We start from the raw sequence: 17,393 nt of genomic DNA, 5'->3' as shown, positions 1-17,393 counted from the left end.
AAGCGAACCCACCCACGCCTGAAGTAAACCAATCACATTTCTATGAATATGACATTAGACACATTGATTTGATGTGTTACATCAATGTCAGCTGAGCTGAGTGTTGAGTACAGCAAGTCTGGATGGAAAGTCCACTGAGTGTGACTGGTCTATTTCTGTCTCTTGTCCTCCCGTCCCTCCCTCCCTCCCTCCTCACTGGGTCTAGAGGCGAGAGATCAGTTCAGGGTGGAGGAGAGCTGGTGTTTAGCCTGAGGGGCCCTTGGACACAGATTCTGTCATTGTTCCACAGCTGCCACTCCACCCCTCCCTTTGCCCCCCCACTCTGTGGCCATCCTCACCTTAAGGGCGTCCCCTGCTACCCCGCCTCCCTAATGAAGAGTGACACGAGTCCAGAGGATCTGATCTAGTCTGAAACCGGGCCCTTGCCGCCTCTGTTTTGTTCCCTATTATTGACTGCGGAGGCTCACACTGAGTTGCGGTGATGAGAGCGCCATATACCCAAGAGGCATCGCTCCCAAATCGGAGGGGGAGCTCAAAGGGCAGATGCAATTGTATGGAATCATGAGGACCTAATTCTCTTTATTCATGAGCTGCATGATTGATATTAGGGGGAAATGAGACACTCTAATTGTTCTCTTATATGAGGAATTTCTTATACTGTAGGCACACACACACACACACACACACACACACACACACACACACACACACACACACACACACACACACACACACTCTATGGCCGGCCTGTGTGTATTTGTGTGTATTGAGCATGTGTCTGTGTGCACTACTGGGTGAGATATCAAACTGACAACTCCTAAAGGGCATCAATGCAGCGGTCTCTCCCGACATATCACTTGAAATAATTCATGTTGTCCTGTTGTCCTTTGTGACAGTTTCTTGCATTTGTGGCACCCAAATTGTTCCAAAGACACAAGTATCTCAGAGAAAAGGCACAAGGTTTTACGAGGGCCAAAAGGCCACTTAAACACACTCATAACATCTTGTTTTTCCATCTTTAGCCCGAATAATAGAGTGGTCGAAACGGAAGTGACATATACTTGCATTAATCTTATCTCCATTGTAAGTCAGTGAAAGTGAGCCCTCTTCCTCACGTGTTTCATGAGGATTGTGGGTACAGTAAGACATGGAGAGTGGGCTAGTAAAAACAAGCTAACAGGCTACGAGTTAGCTAACAGGCTATTGTTATTTCTGCAGCTGTAGTAGTTGTTGAAAAAAAGCCAAAATTAGCTTCTCACCTCAGACTAATAAGCAAATATTTTTATAGCCCTGCAGGGGGCAAAACCTGTATAGATGTATAGAAACGAGGCACTAGAGAGCACATTCATGGTAGAGATGCACTGTAGCAGTTGAGATAAATTATCTGAATATACGTTCAAAATATTACAATGATCACCACTGACTTGGGGTGTGGCTAGGAGGTAGCGTGGCTGTCTTGAAACCTAAGGGTTGCTGGTTTGATCCTCACTTCCCACAATGACCATGTAAAAGTATCCTTGAGCAAGATACTGAGCCCCTAATTGTTCCTGATGGCCCTGCGACGGACTGACAACAAGACCAGGGTGAACCCCGCCTCTCATGCAGTGTCAGCTGGAATAAGCTCCAGCCTCCCTGTGACCCTATAGGATAAGCGGTATGGAACATGGATGGATGAATGGACCACTGTCTCAAAAAGTAAACAGCAACATCCCTATAACTGAAATGTGAATGTAATCCAACGTTTAAATATTTTTTTCTCATTTAGTGTCAAGTTTTTACGAATGATACAATGATTTATGTATCAGCAAAAAGCTACTCAACATTCAAAGGAACAGTTTCAAGTGAGCTTTCACTACACAAAGCGTCTTAAACATTAATAACAGCTATCAAGAGAGTGAATTGAGCAAGTTTAAATGCTTCTGGGTTCTCAAGGTGGATTGGACTATCAGAGAGTTATGCCTTCCATTCAGTGATCACTTCATAACCAGAGAGTCAATTGCCAGTGAAATGGTACAACTGTAGCGTTACCCTAGATAAAGTCTGTCAACTGATCGCCGACCTTTGTGTTTTCAGCTTGCAAATATAAAACCGCCTGAATTAAAAGTGCAAAACAACAAAGATGTCAGAAGCATAAACATCACTAGTCTGTGTCTCTCTCAGCTCTCCACAAGGCATCCTGCTGAACCATAATTGAAATCCATGAGGGAAAACACCTTAACTGGCTCAGGTAAGCGCAAATTGATGTACGCATGTGTTTGTTTATGTGGGCCAACGTGCACATATATACACACACGCCGACAATTGAAGATGAAAGCTTGGCGTGCGTGTATGCATGTGTGTGTATGCATGTGTGCATGTGTGTATGTGCACCCACCAGTGTAATGTGATAAGCTCCAGCAAAGCACATACCTGATGCCATTAAATGCAATTTCCCCTGTGTGTCAGCCGAGCCATTTGTCAGCTGCTAACACTGCACGCTTTATTAAAAACCTCATCCGCTTCAATTAACTGCACCCGCAAAGCAGTTTAACTCCACTCTAATCCTGTCAAGATGTTTAAACAGGCCTTGCGTACAGTAGGTACATCATTTCAAACCCTATCAGTGAGTTTTTTATGATTCTTTTAGCCTCTTTTATCGTCACGTTGTAATGGTTCAGTGCAGGGGGGGGGGGTTAGAGTGAGAGTGCAGATTTGTTTGTGGTTTTTTTAGGCCACTGATGCAGCCTCCGCTGACATGAAACAAGTTTGCGGTAGAGCATCCTCCTGCTGACAAATACACACTCTTGTAAGTACATTACATTTGCTCATTTACTCCCTTACAACACTGATGTCCTCATCTATCGGGAGGGGCTCACACTGTGGTTTGTCTCCTGGCTTGTGCAGGAACACAAATGCAATAACATATGATTTAACTTGTGTGGCATGTAAGAGGCATAAAAAATAAAATTTAAAAAAAAAAAAAAAAACAGCCCATGACTGTTGTACATGAATTCACCAGGGGGATGAAGCTCCAGTCCTTACAAATGCTGAGGTTGACAACAGATCAACCCACTTAAGAACATCAAACTTATAAATAACAAACTGGGTTTTGTTTGACATCACAATCACCGGCATTGACGAGTATAACCTGATATAAAGACACATTTGTGGGCTCGGAGCATTTCTCACCTAAAACAACAAACAACACAGGTTTTTGCTAGCATCTGGTCAGAACTTCTCAGAATTAGTCTCTCAAAGCCAGCTGTGGCCAAATTGTAAAAATAGCAATAAGACATTGCTGCTTTTATTTTGAAGGCAAGATGTCTGCACTGGAAGTGATTTGTAGGTCACAGATCCAGGACACCTGACATACTGCAGTGAAAAACAGAAAGAAGACCGCCCCTCACATGTTGAAGGTCTAACACTAATACTGATACAGATACTGATACCAATGACAGCAGCTAGTTTTAGGTAAGAAATGCCAAACGGCGGACAGGTGGTGTTTCTGCTGCACACACATTAAAAACCAAAGATGTATTAAAATGTCCTGATGTGTTTAATATTCCTGTAGAAACCTTCTCTCATCTCGTCACCTAATTTCAATTATTAACTCTGACTAACACAACTCTACACTTGTAGCTTGAGGAAGAAAAGACTTAACATAAATGTACCCAGTCTGAAGGTCTAAATTGCTTCCCACCAGGATACAGTACACACACATGCTAACAAACACATTCAAACACTCTCTCTCTCTCTCTCTCTCTCTCTCTCTCACACAGAACCATGGCAGCAGGGAGGTGACGGTAAGCATGGTGCAGTCACCATGGGATCTTGGGTGGGGTTTGCAGGAAAGGGAGAGGTGTAAATTGGGTGAGCGCTGGGTGCAAAGTCTTGAGTGAAGGCTTGGTGCTCTTCCTCTTGATGCTTTGTCACTCGCACTCTTGGAGAAACGTGGGGAAGGTGAGGATACGGAGGGAGGAGTGGGGGGGAAGTTGGGTTGATTTTCCTGCTCTGTTTTACAAGATTATGAGCTCTGTCGTGTCTTTCACGGCTGCTCTTTCTTTAACCTCTCTGTGCTCTTTCCTTGCTTGATGCATGATGAAAAATCGGATTTGAGAGAGGAGAAAAATACAAGCGGGAGGGAGTGGAAGTGGAAGAAAGATGGGACGGTGTTGACCACAAGTAAACAGATTTACCCCATAATTTCATATCTATCAACTTGATGCTGATGAAATTTGAAAGCTTAATCAGCGAAACGAAAGCTAAAGGCGAGCAGGTGTGACTTGCCGTTGATCATAACGGAGACCAATTGCAATTAGATCCAAAATGGCTTGACGGTGGTATCAGGGGGGCGCTTGCAGACTATGTATTTTTGATCACACTTGTTAGCATCTGTGATGGACGCCCGTTTTACTCGCACCATCTCTGATGGCATACCTTGTGTGTTCCAGCTGCCAATTATCACTGTCTACGAGGAGGTTTATCATCCCCCCTCGTATCACCCACCACCAGGTTTGGGAATCAATCTGATTGCATCCAGCGATCATCATCATAGATCAGTGACACACATCTGTCATCTGTTCAGACACCTGTTAGTCAAAAGGTGGGGTTCTGTCCTCTCTAAGACCAACACTGTACTTCTGAAATAGCAAATCTATCGACAAGACCTGTTCTCGTTCCGCCTGTTTTTCTAGCCTTCTTCTATTTCGGTCCGGTCTCCCCTACAAACGAGGTACCAAACCTTAATTGGGTTTTAAGAATCACGTCTCTGGTGTTTTCACCTTCTGTTGTTGGTTCCTAATTGATTTTAATCACGGGCCCTTTCAAATCGATCTCGTCGTTTCTTCATTCCTTGCCTCATCCTCCCTGGACCAGGTTCCAGATAAAGCCTGGTCCTCCTGATAATCAGGACTTGGTTCATCTCTGAGTGAACCAAGTCAGAGTTGAACGTGGATTCAAAGAGTAGGGTGATAATCAATGACACCAACATGCTGAGAGGTAACATCAGAGTGACCTCATCACTTCTGGCAACTTTTTCTATTTGAAGTTTAATCTTTAAACGACACGATGGAGTGCAAGGATTAAATGTGACTGACAGAGTGCTTCTTTCTCTTCTCTTGCTACAGTGCTGCCTTATAAAAATCATGCCATTCAAATATCTCATTAAAACATAACTTATTACAGTTTATGCAGCCATAAATATTCCATATTTGCTTTGTTTGTTAGTGTGTGTGGCCCCTAACTCAACCATGTGCTAACCCCACACAGCTGCAGAGTCCCCTTGAGGGTTTGTCACACAGGCAACAGAGGAAGGACGGCAGAGAAGGAGGAGGAGGAGGAGGTGGGGGATGGGGGGGGACGTGGACTGAACACAGCGACTCTCATTTTCATGCCACACTGTTCTGGCAAAGACATTGTACACCGCTGTGGATGTGCGTCTCTTGTGCTATTGCTCAATCTTTTTAGGCCTGTCACTTAGGGTTTTCATCAAACAATTCTCTGAGCACAGAGGATGGAAAGCTGATTGTTTGGCCAACGTGTGGCAGAAATAAAGCAAGATGCAGGGGGACTGTTCGGGGGGATTAAGAACAACACTGTGATTATTTTCTTTTAGGGCCACATTTTAAAATATTCCCCGCTAGATGGAAAGTGCTCTTATGACAGGATTTGTTGGACGGTCGTGTCATTAAACAACACAAAAGTGTTTTCCACAGTTCAGCCTGGCCAGCCAACAGTAATGTCGAAACCAAGGAGTCTCAGGTTCCTCAAATATCCCTGTCAATCAAACACCGTTTCCTCTGAGTGCGTTTTCTATCTGTCAAGGGTCATAGAAAGAGAGGATGAGACCCATTCCCTCCCTCCCCCCCAGTGCTCCTCCACCTCAATCCCTCCCTCCTCCCTCGCTCCTTAGAGGTGTATCTCTACCTTGAGCATCACGTCTGGGCATGACCTGTTGCTAGGTAACCCTGGGTCACAGCTGCACACTATGGCAAACCCTTTTTTTTATTTATCAGTGAGTTATGTGGGAGACGGGGGCTGTAATTTATTAGTTTGATATTGGGCAGGCAGCGCAAGTTTGGGATTGTAAAAAGAAGCGACGGCCTATAGCTCATCAAAATGCTCATTCTGATCTCAGGCCTCGACCCGCTCAAGAGATTCACAACAGAGTAGATCACAGCATTACAAATTCATCTGCTTTTTACTAAGAAAATCAAGCATCTCCAACAACAAAGCCAATGGTAATGCACTTTCCATGCTGGTAATTGAACAGATGTGGTCAGAGCTTAGAGGGCTGAGTAAAAGGAATTCATCTCAGGATAGTATGTGACTGATTCATGTCCAAGGATGAAGTGGGCGCAGACAAATACTGTCAACCAAGCTTTGTAGTCATGACAGAGTTCACCAGCTGGTCCAGCCATACTGGAGGCATCAGGCTGACTAACATCACTTGGAATAAAGCACAATTTTAAAGAGAATTAAACTTCCTGAATGTAACGTACAATTCTGCCCCCTTTTTTCAACCCTGAGAGTTGACGCTCAAATCTGTTAAATTTGGGACGAGTTGTAAAGCCGCTGTCAAAATGGTAACTTGTAGTTACTGGGGTTGTAGACAGGACTACTCCGCGGCCGAGCATCTCCTGGTTGCCTGGCAACCTGGAGCACAAACACCCACAAAACCCCAACTTGTTGTTTTTACAACTTTGGGTTGATGAATTGTAAAAACTGATTTCTGTCCTCCAACTCAACTACACATGTTTGTAATTCTACAATTTTTGGCACATAGGTGACAGATTGAATCTGTGCAATTTAACATATTCTAAATTAACATATAGATTAAGACGGTCTTTGCTTGATCCAGTTGGCTAATTCAAATCTGCATCATGGTATAAGCATCAGTTTTTAAAAATCAAGGCAGGTATATGGAGCAGGCGTTCTCATCCTTCTCTACCTCTAAATCCATCGATTCACACTTTCGAAGGAAAAAGAAACTGAATGTAATCCAGATTGTATTTATGTAAAAATGTAGTGTTTTTATTTTAAATAGTAATTTTAACACTTTAACACAAACTGAGTGAGTCAGATTAATGCTGTTTGAAGCACCCATTTATCGTTTTAATATTTTGATCAATTTTACATGCTTTTGCGTCATATTTCCAGATTAATGTTCTCAAAAAATAATTACCCTGGCAAAAAGTGAGCTTCAAGTTGAAAAAAGGTCCACTAGAGGGTGCCCCTGGCCTACTCATGGGCCACAGCCCGCTGGTTGAGAAACTGATAAGGAGGATAATCAGAGGCTTCTTTTAAAATGATTATGAACCTGTCTTCACATTGTTAGATCAGTCAGGTAAAATAAATTCTGATGGAAGATTATGAGAATCAATTAAAATGTTTCAGTAGGAATTAACAGATATCAACAACCATTTAAATTTCACCTTTAAATTTGGCAGAATAATAAAGGATCCACATTTAAAACACAGCAAAAATCAATTTGTCAGACTAGACTGGACTGCAGCTAATAAATAAGAATAATATTAGTTTGTCCAAACTGTTCCTGCTATTTGTCACACAGTCGTAAAATTGGTTTGGCAAAATTTTGGGACAGACTGCTAGCATCTGAAAGTTTTACAGTTTTTGCAACACTTCTGTGAGATATTAATTTGTGATGCATCTGCCGCTCTTGACTCTGCCACACATGCACCTCCTTGCCCTGATGAAAGCTCATGATTGCATCGCGGGTCTCACCCACAACGCTTTGTTAAATCCCTCACCCTAATGTGCGTGTGATGAATATTTTTCAGACGCTTCCTCTAGGCCATATCTGATCAAAACAAATGCACCTGCACTTTTTTTCCCTTTCCTTGCAACTGCAACTCCCTCAGGACGGGTAAAAATTGACTCCCTGGCTTCCTCCACCAGGCAATTACGTGCCATCTGTTCCCATCTTGGTTGTTCCAGCTCGTTTTGTTTCTGCGATTGTTCATCTAATATCATAGGCCTGAAAGTGTTAGAGAGGAAGGGGGAGGTGGGGTGAGAGTGGAGGGAGTTTTGGGGAGGGGGGGACACAAAAATGAGGAGTGGCATGAAGAGGAATTAATCGAATCTACAGCAGAACCAGATCTTCCCCTCTGAAAGGAGATAGTCCCCCTAGAATGAGGACCATTACCATATTCATCACCTAATATTGCCTGCTGTATGCAAAGTGGGAGAGAAGAGTGCAATATGACTTTCTTGACCGCCTTTCTAATTCCATCTGTGCAAGCTTGCAGACTTGTTTTTTAATTGTTTGTTTGCAACAAGTCCACTTACTGCTTTGCTTTGATGCAGCCATTTGTTTGGGAGCGCTAATAATAACCCATTAACTTCCCTGTCATGTATCGCACCCATATATATTCTCTCTCTCACACACACACCCATACATACACACACATATATTTCAGGTTGTTATGCTGCCATGCTGAATCACATTATTGTTCTGTTACAGTATTGGGGCCATTACTCACACACAGCCGTGTCCATTTAATTGCAGAGACGTTGGAGGTGAAGCGAGCAGCTGGATGGGAGACTTTTAACAGTGGTATCAATAACGCAGCGAGCTTGACGCCACCTCAGGCCGATATAATTCTCCATTTCTCCTGACAGAGAGCAAGATAGAAATAATCAGTCACAACACCAGCCAGGCCGCCTGTAGGACCCCGTGTGACATCCAGCAACACTGATGGCTCACGAGACATGTGTGTCCACGGGGGTAATGCTCAGTGTGTGTGTGTGTGTGTGTGTGTGCGTGAGTGTGCGCGTTAGGATAATTGGTGAGAAGCTCCTTCGAGAAGAGGAAATCTGTTACACTGCTTAAACAGAAGGGCAACATCAGTGGATAGAAAGAATGTTGATTTTTTTTTTTAAAAAAGAAAGCAAAAAAAAAGACATTGGTTGCTACATTGTTGCACAGATTTCTCCCAAAATCTAACAGGTTCCTCCTTGGCTCGTACTGCACCTCTCCACCAAGTTTGGTGAAATTCTGCCAGAAAGTTTTTGTGCAAACAAATTTGAACAAAAAGTGTTACCTTCTTGTCAGAAGTAAAAGCAATAAATATGAAAAATTTAGACCAGATAATAGTTTGTTTGCCACTTAAAGAGAATATGAAAAGTATATTCTGCCCTTTCATTCAAATGACACTTAACTACTTTAACTAAATATAAATATCTATAATATATATATATATATATATATATATATATATATATATACATACACATATACATATACATACATACACATCCAGGTTTTATTTGCTTTGTAAAACGTGAGTGATGTATACACAGTTTATAGTCTCAGTATAGTCTATAATGTGTATTTATGGTCCCTGTACTTCATTCCATTTCTTTCTTATTCTATTTATTACTCACTTTTGTCTTTCCCAACCTGTAAATTTCCCCATTGAGGATCAATATAGTTTGGTCTTTTGGTCTTGTGAGCACATCATGCTAATTACACGTAATTCTTCTCACAAAACATTATTATCCCATTCTATTTTTATACCTGAGACGAAGATTTTCCACTTAATAGCGAGGACATGGCCTAAATAATTTTCGCTTTCTCTTTTTACCTGTAATTGATTTCAAGTGTCACCCCTGAGACGTCTCATGCCTCCAGATACAGGATCAGCCTGAGATACAGCCAGAGAGGGTGCGGTTTTCAATGATGACACAGTCCACATGGCCCTGTTCAGACCTGCCCATACACGAGTGATCAGATCACAGCTCCAGGTCCAGGTGTGAACGTACCCCCGTCACCACATTCAGAAGTGGTCTGGGCTCCACATGTGTGGAGCACCTCCACATCACCAGCACATTGTTATTGTACAGATGTGCTGGTCGACACAAGCTACAGCAGCAGATAAACATATGAAAACTGGATTTCATTTTAACAAAATTTATAGAGGTAAATACAGACTGTCGCTCACCAATAACATGCCAAGTGGTCTGTGAGAGTGAAGCAAGGACTTATTTATGTGCATGTACATCACCTGAGTGGAGGCTCATTAAAGAGCGGTCCACTGGATCACTAACCAGGGGCTCTGAACATGGCTGAATATTTAGTCTGGACACAGACTGACACTCAGAGATCAACGTCTAAAATGGCGTTTTCTCTTAAAGCTTGTTGACAGCAGCTCTTACAGATTCCAGACATCACATGATTGAATCCGGTTTTCCAACTATTTTTCCCAAAGCTTTCACCTGGCAAAGGTTTGAAAATCAACGTGGGAGGGATTGTGAAAGAAAACATATGAGGGTCACTGGTGATTTTCACCTTCTCGGAGGAGAAACTCAGTATATGTGTGATTGCTTAATTGGGAGCAAATGTGTCCTGTGCAGACCTGTAACAGACTGTAGATAGCCTCCTCCTAAACCACCACCTACAGACAAGTAAGCCATCTGCACTGTGTAATGCATTAGAAGACTACTTATATTTAAAATGTAATTTCCCTCTTTGATTTGCCTGAAAACATGCTCATGTAATATCCAGATATATTCTGCAGGTCCACACCTGGCAGGGAACTGCCATGTTAAGCACTCGGAGTTCTGCTTCCTGGTTTTATTGCACTTTCTACATAAACGTGCTTAACACAAATTAACCTGAACATCTCATTTGTCCCGCCGTGTCTCTGCTTCAGAGCACACTGGATGACTCCACTGTTCGACCGGCCTCCGTGTGTTATCTCTTCCAGTGCAGTAAATAAAACAGATGGCTTTAGGTAATCGGAATGTGTAGTTCCTGATATTTAGTCAGCACATGTGAGAATGTGTGATTTGAGAGAATACATCCACTGTGAGGCTCCTTCTTCCTTTAAAGGTTTGTATTTACTGACATCTAGTGGTCAAAACAACGCCAGACATTTCTTCAACGGAGCAAATATCAGAACTTGTGAAAAGCAATGTCCATTTTCTCAAAAAACACTCAAAATTAGGTTAAAGGTTACACACACAATAAGTTATATTCACCCATTCATCAAAAAATGAAGCCTGAAAAATGATCACAGCTCCATATAAGAACATTCCGTAGTTATAAATATTACATCTGCCAATAATCTATCCTAAACTCTACACACTGGACCTACAAACCCTTCACCTCAAACTCACAAAAGTGATTTCCAACTTGAATTTTGCATACTAGATAAACTAAATCCACACGATTAGTCTTTTCTGATTAATAAATAAATATGTCAACTCAGCCACGTTGCGAGTCATATTAGTGTGAAAGTAATGAAATGAAAGAGGTAAAGAGGAGGGGGGAGATGGGGGGAGTGACAGCCAGAGAAGGTGGGAGGATGAGCAGGAGGTGGGAGGACAGAGTGGAGAGAACAGCGGAGGAGGCAGCACACGCCTACAATTCAGGTAAGATCTAGAATTATTCATTAATCTGCTCCAATTGTGAACTCAACGAGTTTGTTTTAAAGTGTGCAGCTGAAAAGTGTTCAATAACTCAAAAAGGATTTCAGATACAAAATGTATCTGCATGTGATATCTGAAAAAAAACAAAACCTCCAGCTTTTAGGTGAGGTTTTTCGATACCTACCTCAACTGTATTTGTTTTGGGTTTCTTAAAGTTCAAACTAAACTCAACTTTATGCATGTTTCATTTAAGTTTTCAAACAGTTTTGAGCTCTAAGTTCTTTGCGAGCACTTTAATTTGTGCGGAGCGGCTCCATTGTTTGGTTTCCATATGCTGGAATGCCTCCCAACATCCTGCATGGTCCCGTCAATTATGAATGGTATCATTTATTCCACAGTCTCAGCACCTCAGCGAAGATCACCCAGTAACTTAGCAACTAGCGCCTCTCATTCAACATTAAAAAGGGGGGGGGGGGGGGGTGTAACATGAGTAGACCCCATGGCCTCACTCCAGGAGAGTGACAAGGATTTGTTGGACACACAACCTGTATTTCATTCCAAAAAAACAAGGCTGATTCTTCTTTGAGTTCATCTCATCTGTGCAGCTTTAAATATTAAAATAGCTGTTTTCCATCTGTTTCAGCATTTTTGTTCCTTTAACTTCTATTTTCTCTAAATCTATCCGTCCTGGATTCAACAAAACAAACCAAAGATTACATCTTTTTACATCATGAGAGTCAGATTTTATCCACCAACACTGCGAGGTCACATGTTTCCAGGGGGACCTTATAGTGAATGTGCTCCCGTAAACCGACACCTCACCCTTTCATGTGTGCAAAAGCCTTGTTGTTTAACTCCAAGGGGGTAAAACTCTTAACATGTTCCCTCACCTACCCACAAATGCACCTCCACGTCAGAATATGTACAACTATACGCAGGGTCATGCAAACGTAATAAAAAAAATAGAGAACTGACCCATTAGCAGGCTGTCGCTCACATACCTGAGCTCAGTTTCACTGCTTTGAGCAGATACATGAGCACCGCTGTTTCCACCAAAACTGACAATGGGGGTCTGTGCTGCATTCGGAAGCAATTATTTGAGACTGTTGATGTTTCACGATGAGTGACACAAAGACACTTAGCAAAGAGATGCTTTCTGTTTCAGTGAAATTGAACCAAACGAAGATGAAGTGAAAATATTCCGAATGAACTGCAGAGATGCATATTAGATATCCATTAGTAAGCTGCTGATTAATGTTTAATGTGGGACATTTATTGTTGGGGGGGATCAATGGCTGAATACAGTGGTGACCTCAGGGAAACATACTAGTGGTTACATGAGAGCACCTTAGCCTGCAGTGAGACACTGAATATGGTGCGAGATGGATAAAGTTGCAACACAGGGAACATGTGTCCCAGTTTTGTTTTGTTTTTTTTTTTAAAAAAGCAAGCCAAGTAAACAACTCCAAGCGGGTCAAAGAAATTCCCTGGATGACTATAAACCATATAAACGTCACATACTGTTTTATAATGTGAAAACAAACTCTGCTTTTTAAGATGTAGCAGTCGGTATCATTTTTCAATATGCGGTCAGCTCGTTTTGAATTTTACCTCTTCATGATTTCTTAAAAAGTTATTTAAAAAAAAACACCTAAAATGAACAGCCTTACATGTTTTGAATTGTGCCATTTTACAGAGGAAAGCAAATACAAACTTCACTCATGTGAATGGAGTATAAAAATATACGGTATAGCCACATTTACACATTTCTGTGGGAATAAAGTCAGGACTTCCCACAACTCCGCCTTGCCGCAAATAACGGCGGGACAACAGCTAGCAAGGCGACAGCAGCAGCTAGCTTGAGTTAGCAAGAAACGCGTCTTCGTAAAATTACAACATTCAACAAACAACTATGAAAAACATGTATCATTGAGATGTAATGACAGCTTCACAATGCTTTCAGTGAGTTAATTACCTGAAACACAGGCGTTAACAAGGGATGAAGCCAACACCGAGGTTCCTGGTATTGGACGGGAGACGCGACTGTAACTGTAAGACATCATTAATTGATTGATGCACGATTAACCCAGACAAAAACCTGCACTGCCGACTCCTACGATTGGAAGCGTAATGCTGCATTCATGTCGTATTGGAAAATTGTTATTTCTGAGTAGGGAAGTCGTGATGAGTTTTTAATTTCTAATGTGGAAGCAACATGGACACTGAGAAAATGATGACTTCCATGAGTTGAATTTCAACATGATATTAATAACTGCTTACAATTTTTTTCATTACAATGAAAAGTGAAGGAAACTGTTGATAACAGAAAAAATGGAATTACGAATCTAGCATTTTCACTTCACAAAAGACAGGAAACAGCATACACAGTAATTTACAGAGTAATACTGAAAACTCCATTTTATCAGTATTTATTTATATATTTATGTATTTATGCCCGACACGGACAGCACTAAACACTATATGTGATTACAAAATGACATTCAGTACTTCAGTTCATCAAATTACTGACCACTAACCAAACTGGCCTTCGTCCACCATGTTTCTGCACATATGACATCAACTCTGCAACTCTTTCAACAAAATGAATGATGTTTCCAGACAAACTGAATCTTTAAACTCGTGCCCGTCACATTTCAAATCTGTCACCTGGGTGTTTCTTCATAAGTAACATAGAATCCCAGATTTGATTATGACAAGTTTTTGTTTTTTTGTGTGCTTTCTCTTTACCTGTAGGAACACACTCTGCACTGGAGAAAAGTGACGCACATCTTGTCAAGATTATTCACATCTGCCATCAGCAATGCTAATGCGATCTCATTCAGAGAGAAGAGCCCTACTTGGGTTCTCAGCCCTGTTGACGCCCACCATTCCGAGACAAAGAGATGTGACATCCCCACCGCCCCTATCTTTCACCTCGCGGGAATCCATCTTTATCCCTGAATCTCTAACGTCACCACCTCCCTGGATGACACAGGCCCTTTCAAACTTGGAGCAAGGAGAACGAGAACTTCTGAGCCTCAGGGAAAGACAGCAGGCCGAAGTGGAAGAGGTGAACCGTGAGTTGGACAATGCAGCGTTCGAAGCTCAGCGAGAGGAGCGTCGCCTTCTGGAGAAGGTTGAACAGGATCATAGAGAAGCCCAGCGGCACCTAAGTCAGGTGAAGAAGGAGAACGCTGCAGCAGTGCGAGTTGTACAGTCACTTGTTGACCAGCAACTTCGAAAAATGTGGCAGCTGAAAGAGCAGATACAAAGATGGGGCAGTACTGCTGGTGGAGCCAACAAAAATCAGCTCCAAAGAGGGGTGGCAGAGGTCACCCAGCCATGGGAAATCTCTCTGACACTGAAAAGGGTTCATTTCTCACCAAGCCTTGAGTCCAAGACACTAAGCTTAGGGGAAGTTAATGTCCGAGAGCAGGGTATGACCTACCCCATTGGTGTTTGTGGTGTCCAGGGTCAAAAATGTGCTTTGCACTCAGGCGATACAACATTTTCAAACATTATCCCTCTTGAAATTCGAAAGGAACCACAACAAAACAGATCTGGGCAAAGGCACAATCCAGAGGAGAGCCCCAAGACAAAGAGTGAGAACTCTCGCATGATTCGGAAACTGCGTCTGTCAAGCTCTATAGAGAATGAGGCTGAACTTAAATCACCGAAGTCTCCGACAACGAGGCATCGGCGAGCGTCGGAGTCCTCGCAAGATGAGGAAATTGAATCTGTTTGTTCAGACACACAGGGACAAGACCTTTTCCTCGCTATCCCACCAGTCTCCAGCCAAGGAGAATCTGAAGGTGATGAATCTGATGGGAAACACGATGGAACAAATAGGCGTTTCACACTAAAAGGAAAAAAAAAGCAGAAGACCTTGGTCTTTGTGTCATGTGAAGAACCATCCTGCCCTCCTGAAGAAACTGATGAAAAACTAAGCGATGCGGCAATATCGACAAATACAGTGCCCAAAGGTTCCATCTCCAAACTCGGTCTCATTGACCAAACCACCAATAAAAAAGCACGATCCAAGAAAAAGACCTCAAATGAATCATCAGTGGACAGTGGAAGCCCTCCTTCCCCAGTGGAAAGTGATGATTCCTCTACCACCTTTACTGTGAATACTCCAGTCAGTGGATCCCTCAAGCAACACCACTGCCACTCAATGTCCACTGCTGACCTCTCTGGAAATCTACGCCCATTTATATATGGTGACAAGGGTGAGAGTGGAGCCACCAGGAAGGTCAACAAAATGCGTCTGACATCAGGAACCTCAGCACTAGAACAAGGACAGGACACAGAGTTTGACTCAGACAGGAAGATCATGAGCTCTGATGAACAGCATTCCAGATCCCAGACGGCCGTCACACAGCTTGTGAGTAGATCTCTGTCCATGTCGGCTATTGAAGATGACCAAACACGTCAAGTCACGGAATCACAGAAATACAACAAGGATAAGAAAGAGAAAGCTGTGCCGCCATTAAGGAAGCTGGAGGAAGAGGGGGGTTCAACTGCTCTTGACTCAGCTTACCTTGTTAAACAGTTTGGAAAACAAGGATCAGGCCGCACTGACTTCAATCTGCCCAGTGGTGTCCATGCAACTGTCAAAGGGCAGCTCTTTGTGGTGGATTGTGGAAACGCCCGCATTCAGGTGACTGATCTCCAGAAGAACGTTGTACAGCAGGTGTCCCCCTCAGGAGCGGAGAGGTCCTCCCGCATCTGCAACTACTTTGACGTTGCTGTAAACTCAAAGGGTCTCATCGCCCTCACCTGTGCTGCTGAGCGAGCTCTGCTGGTGTTCAACCGTCACGGACGCCTCCTGCAAACATTTGGAGGCACAATGATCGGTTCTACCAATGAAGAGCTGGACGCTCCCAGAGGGGTGACTGTGACCCATCAGGATGAGTTCTTGGTTGCCGATATCAAGCGTGGCACCCTAACCGCCCTCAAGCTGGACTCAAAAACGGGGGCCAGGTTAGAGCGCACGGTGGTGAGCGGTTACCACAGACCCTATCTGGTGGCAGCCTGTCTCACAACTGGTCTCATGGCTCTGTCAGAACGGGGGAATGAGACTGGACGGGTCCCATGCATTCGGGTCCTGGAGCCGGGCTGGAACACTATCCGAATCCTTGGGGTGTGCTCTGGACTGGGGCCCGTCCTTTCGTGCCCTTGGGGTCTTTGTATTGACAGTGACGGGGATGTTCTGGTGGCGGACTGGGGAAAGCAGCACCATCGTGTTCTTCTGTACCCATCCACCGGTGTTGGCTGGCCCACTGTGCCAGAGAACCTGAGTAGTCCAAGGGGTCTGGCACTTCTCCCTGATGGCCACCTGGTGGTGTCAGACAGCATGAATCATTCCATCAAGATTTACCGCTACAAGTGAACTGAGAAGGACGGTAAAGACAAAGACCCCCCCAAAAAACCCTGCGATGGACTGGCAACTCGTCCAGGGTGAACCCCACCTCTTGCCCGAAAGCTGCTGTGATAGGCTCCACACCCCCACACTCCCGCAACCCTTAACAGGATGATTAGTGGTAGAAAATGGATGGATGGAAGCAAACAACGAGATTCTGTTACCGACACCCTCTACCTCTTACCTGTTCCAATTTGGCATTACCATCATATTTTATTCTTGTTTCCAATATGATAATCAGTAGATGCAAGGCATTTGATGAGAGTACAAAGTATTTCAAGTACCTGTACTGTTGTACACACGGATATAAGTAGAAGCATGGATGCATTGATTCTTTTTATTGATTTTCTTATAAATTGTTCTCTCAAATAATACTAAAACAGCATGATACTGTGTGCTTGAACAGTCGTTGGTATCTTGGTTACTGTGTCATTCTGAGAACCTAACAAATGATGACAGCTCTTTGAAACCGACCGAATCGATTTCATGTTTAAGATCTCGGATACTTTGAACTGTTTGTCCAGTGTCTCTGGCTGAAAGCAATTAAACATTGACTTAGAATGCACTTTACGCAACAATGTCGTCAATAGCGCCATGTCCC

The 17,393-nt window shown here is 43.1% G+C and overlaps 2 protein-coding genes across 4 annotated transcripts in view; one reads left to right on the top strand and one right to left on the bottom strand.

Moving 5' to 3' along the window:
* LOC147272686 (helix-loop-helix protein 2-like) overlaps positions 1-13,479 on the bottom strand; it is a 26,645-nt gene extending 13,166 nt beyond the window's left edge. The window contains exons 1-2 of one of the 2 annotated variants that reach the window (XM_086199606.1): positions 13,346-13,479; positions 8,481-8,612 (exon numbers count right to left, since the gene is read on the bottom strand). The gene's annotated coding sequence lies outside the window, so the exon portion shown is untranslated. The remainder of the gene's footprint in view (positions 1-8,480; positions 8,613-13,345) is intronic. The other variant, XM_086199616.1, reaches the window with a different exon arrangement.
* Positions 11,334-17,393, top strand: LOC147272685 (uncharacterized). Of its 2 annotated transcripts, none has more exons than XM_086199594.1 (2): positions 11,334-11,373; positions 14,125-17,393. In XM_086199594.1, the coding sequence occupies exon 2, from the start codon at positions 14,192-14,194 to the stop codon at positions 16,760-16,762; it is 2,571 nt and encodes an 856-aa protein (XP_086055720.1). In that variant the 5' UTR covers positions 11,334-11,373; positions 14,125-14,191; the 3' UTR covers positions 16,763-17,393. The 2 variants fall into 2 exon arrangements, with proteins under 2 accessions (XP_086055720.1, XP_086055710.1); XM_086199584.1 differs by lacking the exon at positions 11,334-11,373 and adding an exon at positions 13,159-13,421.

Source organism: Aulostomus chinensis, chromosome 1 (assembly GCF_037954235.1).
Source record: "Aulostomus chinensis isolate RoL2024-O1b breed Wild chromosome 1, RoL_Achi_v1.0, whole genome shotgun sequence".
Lineage (NCBI taxonomy): Eukaryota > Metazoa > Chordata > Actinopteri > Syngnathiformes > Aulostomidae > Aulostomus > Aulostomus chinensis.
The sequence above is the reverse complement of the archived record's forward strand: the minus strand, read 5'-3'. Positions and strand labels throughout refer to the sequence as shown.